The 12,135-nt window shown below is 51.1% G+C and overlaps 1 protein-coding gene across 4 annotated transcripts in view; it reads left to right on the top strand.

Annotated features, from left to right (window-relative positions):
• SCARB1 (scavenger receptor class B member 1) overlaps positions 1 to 12,029 on the top strand; it is a 20,810-nt gene extending 8,781 nt beyond the window's left edge. For 2 of the 4 annotated variants that reach the window (XM_017734759.1, XM_017734756.1), the window contains exons 7-13: positions 866 to 1,032; positions 1,627 to 1,745; positions 2,784 to 2,857; positions 3,760 to 3,811; positions 4,280 to 4,426; positions 6,733 to 6,858; positions 10,030 to 10,113. In XM_017734759.1, the coding sequence (XP_017590248.1) occupies positions 866 to 1,032; positions 1,627 to 1,745; positions 2,784 to 2,857; positions 3,760 to 3,811; positions 4,280 to 4,426; positions 6,733 to 6,858 (685 nt within the window). In that variant the 3' untranslated portion in view covers positions 10,030 to 10,113. Of the gene's footprint in view, positions 1 to 865; positions 1,033 to 1,626; positions 1,746 to 2,783; positions 2,858 to 3,759; positions 3,812 to 4,279; positions 4,427 to 6,732; positions 6,859 to 7,348; positions 8,188 to 10,029 lie in introns of those variants that run through there. The other 2 variants (XM_017734758.1, XM_017734757.1) reach the window with 2 other exon arrangements.
• The last annotated feature ends 106 nt before the right edge of the window (positions 12,030 to 12,135 follow it).

Genomic DNA, 12,135 nt, shown 5'->3' on the forward strand with positions numbered 1-12,135 from the left:
TGCTGCACAACAGGCAGGGCCCATCTCCTGTGCTCTGTGCACATGAAGTGCAGCTGATGCCGAGATGCAGCTACCCAGGTTTTATGCTGCTGATGTGTTACAGCAACCTCTGCCTCCTTGCTGGAAGGTGAGCAGAGCCAAGAGGCACATACGTAACTGCTGAACATGCCCTGAACCCCCCCCCCATCCCAGAGCATCAGAAGGCCTCTGTAGGAATGAGCATCCCCTTGGCCTGCCCAAGCTGTCCTGGATGCCCTCTGTGACCCACTTACTCATTCTGTGATTCTCTGATCCCTGCAAGCCTCACTCAAGTGTGAAGGGAGCAAACCTTTGTCCTGGAAACTTGCATTGATCCTGGCCAGCTGGTAGCAATATTGCAGCACAACATCAATAGCCTCTTGTAGCAAGAAAAAAAAATCTTGCTGTGTCACGTAGAGAAATTTTCCACTCCCCTGGCAGCCTGTTGCCAGAGTTGGCCTGTGAAAGAGGTTTATCCAGTGTCTGTGCCCTGTAACGGAGCACCTCGGAGCCAAGGCTTGCATAAAGTGGATATTATCTCTTGGAGAGCAGCCCTGGGGATTACTACATGCCTTTAAACAAATCTCACCTGGATATAGCAAACAGGCATAATCCTGTGGTTTCTCTCCATAACTTGTCCTGACCAACCCTGTAGATGTGCTTAAAATATGGAAAGCAAAAGCCATAAATATTCATTCCCCATCCAAAGCACTGCTCTGAGGGTTTATCTTGATCTCAAAGTCTAAGTTACATTGCAACTGCATCTTATCCAGGCAAGATAAAAACCCAGTCCTGGGCTGGAGACCTGTTGACTAATCCTGTTCCTTCTCCATTGAAACCCTTCCAGATCCATGACACTGGTGTATGAGCAGTCTGGGAAGTTCAAGGGTGTGCCCACCTATCGGTTCGTGGCACCGAAAACCCTCTTTGCCAACGGCACAGATTATCCACCCAACGAGGGCTTCTGCCCCTGCATGCAGTCTGGCATCCAGAACGTCAGCACCTGTAGACTCAGTGAGTCCTTTCCCCCCTGCCTCTCCTTTAATGGACAAATGTTAAATTCGAGATGCAATACAAGCTTGGCCGTCTGGAAAATCAGCTCTGGTGTCCGCTGGGATGCTGAAAAGTGCTGCTGGGCTCTGCGTGCACTCCCTCAGGCCTCTCAGCAATGAGGGAAAGCCCTTGTGCCCAAAGTTCCTTCAGTCCCCAGCCCTATGACAGCCTGGCATTTGTGGGAGTGCCCGAGGATACAGTGGGAGCATTACATCCCCTGGGCTGGTGGTGGGAGCAGGCAGGGGAGAAAGGAAGAGGCAGCCCGTGCAACTGCCAAATTAAATGTTGACTTTTACACTGAGCATGCGTCACACAGGAATGACAGTCCAGGCTGGGTGTCCTAACTCGTGTCTGGGAACAGTGAGTTACCACGGCGTTGTGTGGTGGCTGGTCCTCAACCCTCCCGGAGTAATGGAATGACCAGCGGGGAGGGAAGGGTTGGGAGGAGAAAATATAAAAGCCTGTTCAGAACAAATACTGCAAGTCCATAAAAACATCAAGAAAAGTTCTTAGGTAGGTGTGGAGGAGTTTTAAGATGTCTTCAATCTCATGCAGATGCACCGATGTTCATTTCCCACCCTCACTTCTACAACGCCGACCCATCCCTGGTGAGCGCAGTCGAAGGCCTGCACCCCAGCAAGGAGCAGCACGGGCTTTTCCTCGATGTGCACCCTGTGAGTGAGCCCACCAGGGTCCTCCCCTCACCCCAGGGACCAGCCCAGGATGGGGGGGGACCCTGCCATCAGCCGAGCAGTGGCACCACTCTGCTCTCGTGGCACTGATTTGAGCAGGTTCCATAGTGCAAAGACTGGCAAGGACATGTGCAGATAAAAATATCAAAGCCATAAACTAATTGAATAATTAGCCTGGCTTCTAGCGAATTGCAGAACTAATTATAAACATAACTGTTTCGATAAGCACAGTGAAGTTCTTTCCACTGACTCAGGCCTATAACACCAGGAGGTGTATCTGGCAGCAGGCCAGCTTTGCCCCAAATCTGCAAATGTACATTGCCATGAGAACTGGCTGGCAAAGTGTGCAGACCACGCTGTGGCTCAGGCTGGTGCCTCCATTTTTGGGCTGGCTTCTTCCACTCTCTCAACCTGCCCATCTGGAACTGACCGCTTTTGCGCTGGGCTGCTGCTGTGTTGCATCCCTCACGTACCTACAGTGTGAGGGTGAAGTCACCGCTCCAGAGGGGATTATTTGGGGTGTCCTGAGGCATCATTGTCCCAGCTGCTGATGGGAAGGGGACTTTGGCATTTTCCACCCGCAGCCTGTGTTGTGCATGGTTAGTTTTTCCAAATACTCAGTGATGTTTGCTCCAGCAAAAAACCCATTTCCCTCTTGAGGTAAGGTAAACTGCATATCTTATATAGAATTGGGTTCTGACTGCTTTTCTTATCGCGGTTATGAAAATCTAATTAAGTTTATTTCAGTATTAAACTTCTACTGATAGCAGTACAGTTAATTATATTTTTATCTGGCTGCAGTCTGCTGACTACAAACAGTGACAGTCCAACAACAATTCTCTGCTTGTAAAAATGTGTTGCAACACTGCAGACTCATGAGAAACCAATGTCTTAATGGGTGTCAACAAGATCAGCTTTGAAGTGTGATGTTTTCGTGGTCTTGGGGTGTTGCTGATCAGAGTCTGTTGGTCCCTACAAAGTCACTTGAGGTTACTGATGAATCGGTCTCTCCCTGTGCAGATGACGGGCATCCCCATGAACTGCTCCATCAAGCTCCAGCTGAACCTGTACATAAAGCGTGTGTCTGGTATAATGTAAGTGGTCACCTTCTAGAAACATCCATCTGCCTTCCCTGAGCAGGGAGTTCTGCTGATGCTGACGTTGCTGCAGAGTTTACTCTCCCCAAAGATGAAGCAGCTTTACCATGACCAGTTGTCCTATTGCTGGAGCCAGCTGGCTTCTGCTGAAACATCAGCCATTCCAGTGACCACAAGTTCCATCCTCTAGCAGTGCAGAGAGTGGCTGCCTGTTTGCTCGGCTCGGGCAGTGTCCCTGTCCATGACTGGACAGCCGAGGGATGCACTGTTCCTCCTGGTGAGGCAGGAACTGTTCACCTCCACTGTGCTGCATCCTCAGCAGTTACCTGCAGCATGGAGAGGCAAAACACACTCTGCCTGCAGGGTGGAGAGTGAAGCTTGTGTCCAAAAAGACACTTCCAGTTGTATGAAAGCAAACAGGAGGTCCCTGTAACCAAACTGTGTGGTGCCAGATGTTAAATACCAACAAGGGTGGGAGTGTGCTCTCGCTGCTTTGGCTGTGGGGCAAACACCTGCAGACTGCCCCCAGGGTGCCAACTTGGCTGCACCACCCCACGGTGCCATCCAGGTGACTGAGACATGAACTTTAGCATTCTGGTTCACTGAGTTTCATCTCCCTGGAGCCCAGGTGTGGGATGGTACTTATTGCTGTCCCCTGGCAGTTAAGCCCCCATGGAAGCATAAGCTCTGCTCTTGCATGAAAAGCACAGGTTGGACCTGGTCCCCCAAGGTGGGAGCAGCTCACTGGACCAGCAGGGATTGCCACCTCCTTATGGTGGTTTCCTGGCCACTGTCAGTCTGTCAGACATGTCCCCTTAAGGAAGAATTATGGTGTTAATTGTGACCTGATCAACCATAAACCTAAGTGTATGTTTCTTTTTTTATTTTCTTCCCCCCAGTCAAACAGGGAAGATTAAGCCCGTGGTCCTGCCGCTGCTGTGGTTTGCAGAGGTGAGCTGCCTTCCTTGGCCTGATTCTGCAGAGCCTCTCCTGTTTCCCCATCGCCCAGTGCTGGGGAAACTCCACTTTGGATAAAGCTTTAAGCCAGACAGACTAATTAAGCACCAACAGAAGGCTTTTCAATACTTGAATAATGGCTGTGCCATTAATCCCTCTGAGCTGAACAAACCCTGCACTATACTTGGTAAATCTCTGGCTCTGCCCTAGATGTGGGGTTAAATAGGGCCCTGGACAGAGCTGCCAGCATCCCTGTCCTCATGTGGGCCAGGGAGTGCAGCCTCCAGCTGTGGGTGCATGTCCAGCTGACTCCAGCTATTTAGTAAAAGCTTCTAGCCTGACTGAATCTTGCATAAATTCCCTAATTTATGCTGGGAGGTGGTGGGAGAGGAATCATTTGCTGGTCTGTCTCAGCCCTGGATGGGAGGGAAATGCCACTGACAGCTCTGCTTTTTTGAGCAGAGTGGATTCATCGAAGGCTCAGTCCTAAAGCAGTTTTACAACAACCTGGTGCTGTTCCCGTCGGTGCTGGACTACGTGCAGTACATCTTCCTTGGGCTGAGTGTCCCACTCATTATCTCAGCAGCTGTGCTCATGGCAATGAGTAAGGTAAGAATCTGCAGCTGCCCCATGGGAAATGCTGCGAGTCAAATCAGACTCAATCAGACGGTGTAGGTCGGGCTGACAATCTAACATGTCTGAGGAAACATTGGCTGATGCCACCAACAATCTCCTAATGGTGCCAGGTGCCAGCAGAGAGCAGCAGGACTTCCTTAGCCATCTAGAAATTAGGCTGCAAATAGATAACATGAAGCATTTCTGGCTTTCTTGGCGCACAGGATGGAAGCGGCCTCCTGGAGGAGGAGGTATTTCTCAGCTCACCCAGCTAACAAAGAAACAAGCCTAGTTTATCAACCCAGCCTCCATAGAAGGCAGCAGAAGATCTGTGCCGTTGCACAGATCTGCCTCTGTAGGGTCCCAGCAGTTTTCCAGTCAGAACAGAGCCTTCTCCAGAGGATGGAGCTGTCTGAACACAGCGTGTTAAGTGAACTGCAGTTGCTGTGTTCTTGCAGAGGGGACACAGCCACTGTGGCTGCTCTCAGCCCAGCACGGATTCTGCATTTCCGTGAAACGCACTTAGTTTCTGTGCAAACTGCTCCAAAGAGCTCTGGAAGTGAAACCCTCAGAGCCTTTGTGGATCTGGGCTTCCTGAGAAGTGAAGACCTTTGAAGGCTGCTGGGAGCTGGCAGCTGGGCTGTGGGTCAGGCAGTGTGGTGAGGCTGAGCTGAGCTGTCAGGACTGAATATAAAACAGCCAAAACACTCGGTGGAGATCTGTGGCTCTGGCTCCACATCGATCTGATAACACTAAGCTCTCTACAAGCTTTAGTTCTCGAAGTAAGAGATCTAACTCCCTACCCTAAACCCGTATCAAAGGAAGCTGATTTAGCTTTGCACTACAGTCAGGTGGTTTAGGCTGGCTCTAAGGCTGCAGAGGTGAAGAGGCTACTTGTGGGATTAAAGGCAGTGCTTGGGATGAGAGCAGATGAAGGGGAGGCCTGTGTGAGGGGCTGCCTTTGCTCAGCTAGTTACAGCCCTTCCTCAAACACCGATGCTAACCCACCTTAAATATTGCCAAGGTTCTCGGAGTATCACGTAATTGGATTTTAAGCAAGTGTACAATTACTTAAGTGACTTAAACATATGATCCCAAATCCCCTTGTTCTTCCACACACTTCCCTGCAGGGTGGGAGTGATGCTAGGGCCCAGCATGGAGCCCAGAGCTCACCACCAAACCCTTACTGTGCTCCCAGGATGGCCCTGGGATGAGCTGCCGCACTTCAGCACATGTGAGTGGTTGCTGGCAGACAGGCTCCAGTCTGCTGCATGACCCCAGGAGCTCTGAGAAAGGGCTGGGCAGCTGTTTCTAACACCTTATGCAGCTCTGAGATGGCATTTCTTCACCCTGCTTTGTGCAAGTCTTAATTCCTGGTATCAAAGAGATTTAACCATGCTAGAAAGGGCCAGGGAGAAAAGCTGGATTTTAAACTCATTCAAGCCAACTGAATATCTGCTTGTGAAATATCCCAAACCCAGGCATAAGCCAGCTGTACTTCTGTGCTCAGCCAAAAGAGTCACGAAGTGTTAAACTAAAACTCAACGTCAGGAAGTGCCTGACTATCTGGAAAGTGATTAAAAAGCTTCAATGACCTTACCAATCTCTAAGAAAGCTGTACAACGACAGATGAACCGTCTCCTCCTAATGAGTAGATAAGAGCTTGTAAACCGGTTGACAGCAATTTGCAGCCAAGGTGTGTTCCTCATTTGATTGAAGTGTTGCTGATCTAGCTCTGATTGCTTAATCACGCACAGTTCTGCCTCCCGAAGTCACAGGCGATGTCAGGGGGGACACTGAGCGGGGACATTGTCCACACCTTCACGTGTCTGCCAGCATGAAGGTCTCCCTGCACCCAGCTCCTCCCTCTGGTGTCTTGTGTGCCTCTGGCTTCTGGAGGGAGCAGTGTGCTCTGAAGCCAGTGCAGATGCGGTGCTGTGAAACACTTAAATCTTAGTCTAGTTTCTAGTGGAGCCAGTTTGAAATGCATCTGTTGGACTCGCAGCTCTAGAAAATGCATAATCTGGACGGGGGTAGAACACCCCCAGACGCTGTAGCTCTCTGCCCTTGTGGCCTACAGCCTGTGTGGTGGCAATTTTAAAAGGCAAACAGACCATTTTAAAACTGGCTTGACACTGAACAAAATCTTAAATAGGACTTAGTTTAACCTAAATTTTGAAATCTTCATTAATAACTAGATTCTAGTTAAACAGTGATTTTTTTCAAATCTCCTCCGAAAATTGGAACCCTCCTGAAATTCATGTCCAAGTGCACCATAAACTAGACTGATTGTCTTCTAGGAAAAATGCTCTTTATTTTGGAGTAGCAATAAAAAGAGCTCAGACAGTAATAAGGCAAACCAGGCCAGCTCTGCCACAAACCTGCCTCCGGTTAAGGGGACGGTGTTGCGGGAAGCCAGAATGTAGGTGGGTACCCAGTCAAGGTAACACGCTTTTGTCTCATCCTGATTTGATTAAACTTCACTTAAAACCAATCAAATGAAACGTTTGCTGTGCACATCTCCCAGACACGCCGTCCTGCCAAGCTTTGATGGAATGGTGGTGTCTCCTGGCTTTATTTGGGGCAATTCAGATGTCTTAGTACTGGCACTTAACCAGGTTGCAGGTACATGCTCTTATTGTTTCTCTGGTGTACCTGATCTGCAGCCCTAATAATGTCAGCAGGGGTCAGGGGAAAAGTAAGATTGGTGTGAGGAGATACTTTTCTTGCCTATTTTCTCCCCATCTCTGAGTGTTTGAGATCCAGAGGTAAGTTTTTTGAACGGGTAAAAACTTGTGGGGTAACAGAGGTAGTCTCCTGGTGGGTGTCACCCCTCCCCTGCATGCAGGGAGCCTCAACAGAGAGGCTTTTAGGAGGGAATTTCTGATGTATAAAATATCTGGGTTTGTATTACAGGAACACAAAATCACTGAGTCGTTGAGGTTGAGGGGACCTCTGGAGCTCATCTATCCCAATCCCTCTGCTCAAGCAGAGTCACCTAGCTCAGCACCATGTCCAGATGTCTCTTAATATCTTCAGGGATGGAGATTCCTCAGGGCAACCTGTTCCCATTTTTACAGTTTTCACAGTAAAAAAAAAAAGGAAAAAAAAAAAGTATTTCTTAATGTCCAGATGGAATCCCCTGTGTTTAAGTACCCCTTGGCTCTTGTCCTGGCCCTGGACACCACCAAGAACAGCCTGGCTCTGCACTTACACCCTCTCTTCAGAAACTTGTTTACAGTGGTAAGATCCCCCTGAGCCTTCTCTTCTCCAGGCTGAACAGTCCCTTTGCTCACACAAGAGACAGTCCAGTCCCAAAATCACTCTTCCCAGTAGTTCCATCTCTCTTGTCCTGGGAATCCCAGAACTGAGCACAGTACTCCCTGTATGGCCTCACCAGTGATGAGGAGAGGGGAAGGATCACTCCAAGACCTGCTGGCAACATTCCCAGTGCAGCCCAGGACAGAGTTGGCTGCCTTTGCTACCCGGCCACGCTGCTGGCTCACCTTCAGCTCGGTGTCCCTGAGGTCCTCAGGTCCTTTTCTGCCAAACTGCTGCAGAGCTGGGTGCCCTTTAGGGTGTCCTGCTGTGCGGGGTTGTTCATCCCAAGTGAAAGACCTTGTACATCCTCTTGTTGAACTTCGTGAGGGTCCTTCCAGTCCGTTTCTCAGCCTGCTGAGGTCCCTCTGGTGTACCAGCCACTCCCTCAGTTTTTGCCGATCGTTAATAAAGATGTTACACAGGACTGGACCCAATATTGACCCCTGGTGTACACTGATGGTTACTGGCCTCCAACTCAACTCTGGGCCTGCTGTTCAGCCAGTTTTCAGTCCACCTCACTGCCTGCTCATCCAGTCCCTACTTCATCAGCTTCCCTATAAGGTTTTCATGGGAGATGGTGTCAAAAGCCTGGAGTCCAGGTAGACAATATCCACTGTTCTCCCCTCATCTACCGAGCCAGTCCTTTCATCATAGATGGTCAAGCACAATTTCCCCTTGGTGAAGCCCAGTGACTACACTTGATAATTTAATTGTCCTTCACATGCCTGGAAATGGTTCCTCGAATTAGCTGCTCCATCACTTTCTCCAAGATGAAGGGAGGCTGACTGGCCTGTAGCTCCTGAGGGCTTCCTTCTTGATCTTTTTCAAGACAGAAGTGATATTTGCTTTCCTTCCCTCTTAGGGCCCCTCTCCCCACTGCCAGGCCTGTTCAAAGACAACAGGGAATGGCCTTGCTGTGACATGAGCCCATTCATCCCATCAGGGTTTATGGATTTGTGTATGCCTGGGTTCCTTAAGTATTCTCTGACCTCATCCTCTTCCACCAAGGGTGCATCTTCCTTGCTCTGGACTTTCCTCCATTTCGGGGGTCCCCTGCCTCATTCAGCCCCAGGCCTGTATGGTTCCCTCCTCTTTCTTTTGTCACCTGGGTACTTGAGAAGCCTTTCTTGTCTCTGACATCCTTGGCTAGATTCAGTTCCAGCTGGGTTTTGGCTTTCCTATCTTCATCCCTGCATGCTGGGAGAGTGTCCCTATATTCCTGCCAGGTTACCTGTCCCTGCTCGCACCTTCCAGATGTTTCCTTTCTGCATTTGTGGTTGGTCAGGAGCTCCTGGTTCATCCACGTTGCCCTGCTGGCATTTTTTCCTGGCTTGGGATGCTTGTTAGGGTGGACTATTCTTGAATTTGGAGGAGGTGGTCCTTGAATATTAACCATCTTTTTTGCCCTGACTGTATCCCCTCACCTGAGGTCTGTAGGCACTTCTAGAATCATAGACTCATTAAGGTTGAAAATTCCTCCAAGATCCTCAAGTCCAAACTTCAACCAAATAGCACCATGCCCAAAGAGTCTCCAGGTGTTCCTGGTGGTATCACTGGTGCCCACACTGGAGCAGCAGTGGCCAATAGTCAAAGGGTTAGACAAGCCTCACAGTCCCTCCACAACACCCCAACCCACACCCCCAGCAAGCAAAAGTCTCTGGGTGAGGGGCAGTCCCCAGCAGCAGTAATTGGCCCACTCTGGTCACCTGCTGCTTCCTGCTGGGGTTCTGGCATGATTCAGGGTCAGGGCCCACGTGGTCTGTTTAAAGGCGTATCTGGCTCCTGCTCAACTTTGAGAGTGGTGAACCTGTTTTGTAGGTGTAAGTGTTAAGGGTTATGGGGAGGAGGAGCCGTCTTGGTGCCAGAAGGCACCAGCTTCCACCCTTCCCCTTCCGCAGAGGCTGCACCTCCCATTATCCTAGGCATGAGCGCTGCCTGTGCCTGCTGCAGCTGGTGCCTGGGGGCCCCCAAGCTCCTCTGTCCCTCAGCAGACTGTCCATCTCCCTTCCACCTTGGATGCTGTGCAGCGCACTGACTTCATCCCACAGCTCTTCAGGCTGGGTGTTGGGGTGGTGTTACAGGTGCTGGTGGGCAGGAATGGAAATAACCTCATTTTGGTAGGGCAGGAGGTACAAAGAGGTACAAAAATCTTCACTTTAAGAAAAGGGTCCTTGGCCACTGAAAGTCCAAGAGGCTCGGGGTGCGCGTGCCCCGGGTGGGGATGCGGTGGCACCGCCGGCTGTGACCATGCTGTGACCTCTGTCCCTCCCCTGCAGAGAGGCGCTGCTGAGAAGAGCCCCTGTCCCCACTCCACGCAGAGCAAACGTCCCCCCTCCTCCGAGACCACGCCGCTCCTGCACGACGCCGACGCCCTGAGCCAGGACGATGCCGAGGCCTGAGCCGCCCGCCCCGCCACGCTGCCCGCAGGGACACACTGCCCGCAGGGACACGCTGCCCACTGGGACACGGCCACGCTGCAGGTGACACCTGCTTCGGATCCCCAGAGCTCTCTGGAAGGTGAAGTCCTGGACAGCTCAGCGGAGTCCTGCACAGCACGGCAAAGCCACGGGATAGTCCTGCTGCTCAGCATTCCCGCTCATCCAGAGACCCCGTCCAGACACTCAGTACAGCGTTCAAGAACCCTTGTCCCCAGGGGCCAGCCAGGCCCCTCTCTCCGGTGGAATGAAGATGGTTGCTGACTGATCTGAGAAGTTATTTGCAATTTAAAACTGCCTATTGCTAGGGATAAAAGGCACTTTAATGGGAGCCTTTAAAATAAATGAGGTTTGTATAGGTAGCGCTGATGGGATTTAGTGATCTTTTTAAAAGCCACTGTTCATCTCACCAAATGGGGCACGCTGTCCTGGAGCCACTTACAGTTTTATTGCCACTTGATGTAACTGGACTACACTGCAAATCATTTCTGGGTGCTGTCACTTCAGTGATGTCGCTTCCCACAGTACCTGGAGCCTGCCTGGGGCTGCTCCAGCCTTTGCATGTGTTGGAGAGTAGTGGTGACTTTTAAAGCCCCAGTTCTGTGCCATGACCTTGTGCTCCACAGTGATTCCAGCTCACAGCCCTGTTACTTAATCTCTCCTGGCTGTAGGTGACTGCGTGAGATGAGCCTTGGCAAAACCTCGGTGGTACATCTGAGCTGTCACTCAGCTCCTGGCAGTTGTCCCCGCTGCCTGCTCAGCCATCCAGGACCAGCTCTTCGGGCCATGACCATTGGCACATCGGCCATCAGTGGCTCTGGTCACACTGCCTGACTATGGGAAGGGGGAAGCTTGACCCTGTCCTTGAGTGTTACTGAAGATATTTTTGCTTTTGAGAGGGAGGAATATGTGCAATCATGAAAGTAACAGTGGCCTTAAGTAGGGTTTGATTAAAGTATTGCAGATTTCTGAAATGGTGTGTTGGGTGACCTGGGGCTGGATGTTACTGGGGGTGGGTGGCCTTGGGTCACACTTCAGTGGGAAGGAAGCCCAAAGCCCAGGAATATTTTTGGAAAATTACTAGTCAGTAGTTGTCTACCACACCTGCCTTGCCCACTTCCAGCCAGGAGCTTGGGAAAGCAAAGGGGCCAGTGCTGGAGCATCTGGCAAGAGAGGTGGGGAATCTCTGCTGTCTTGCAGCAGAGGACTTGTTTCCCTGGGTGTGACATGGGTACTCTTGGGGTCTGGACATCTTTGTCCAGGACAGCCCTGTGACTTCCTAGTGGGCTAAGCAATACTTTTCTCTTACACCTCCATTGCTCTTACTGGTCCTCTTAGCACAGGACCTAAACCAGACTCGTCCTGGGCCAGTGCATTCCTTACTGCCCATGTCCCAGTCCTGCAGTGAGCCTAGGCTGCCTCACCCTGGAAGCAGCCGTGCTACAGCCTGGGTCACAGCGAGGAAAGGCGGCACTTTGGTCCATGGGCTGAACTCCCCTACATGCCTAAAGTGTGTCTTGCAGGTATGACAGCCAAGTCCCTCCTTGTGGCCACTCCTGCTGGGTTATCTCTGTGGCACAAATCCCCACTGAGAGTGATTCTTCAACTGCAGCTGTAAACTCTCTCTGGCCTTGAATCCGAATGTATGCACTGGCAAACAGCAGCTCACACCCACAGCCTCGGCCAGCGGCGATGGAGCCGGGAGTGGGGCAGAGCCTCTGGGACAGCAGGGCGTACAGCAGCAATACCCTCCCTGTGAGAGGCTTTAATGACATTACGGTGCTAATTGCAGCTGGACGAGTGAACACAAATAAAACGCGGGCATACCGCTGTTAGCACAGGCCTCGGCGGGTGTTTTTTGTGGCTTTGCCGAGGAGCGCGTTGCCGGCCGGAGCTCTTGGGCAGCGCTGCTGCAGCCTGTGGGGCCGGGAGGGCTCGGCGGGACCG

This window comes from Corvus brachyrhynchos, unplaced genomic scaffold (assembly GCF_000691975.1).
Source record: "Corvus brachyrhynchos isolate BGI_N302 unplaced genomic scaffold, ASM69197v1 scaffold114, whole genome shotgun sequence".
NCBI classification, from domain to species: Eukaryota; Metazoa; Chordata; class Aves; order Passeriformes; family Corvidae; genus Corvus; species Corvus brachyrhynchos.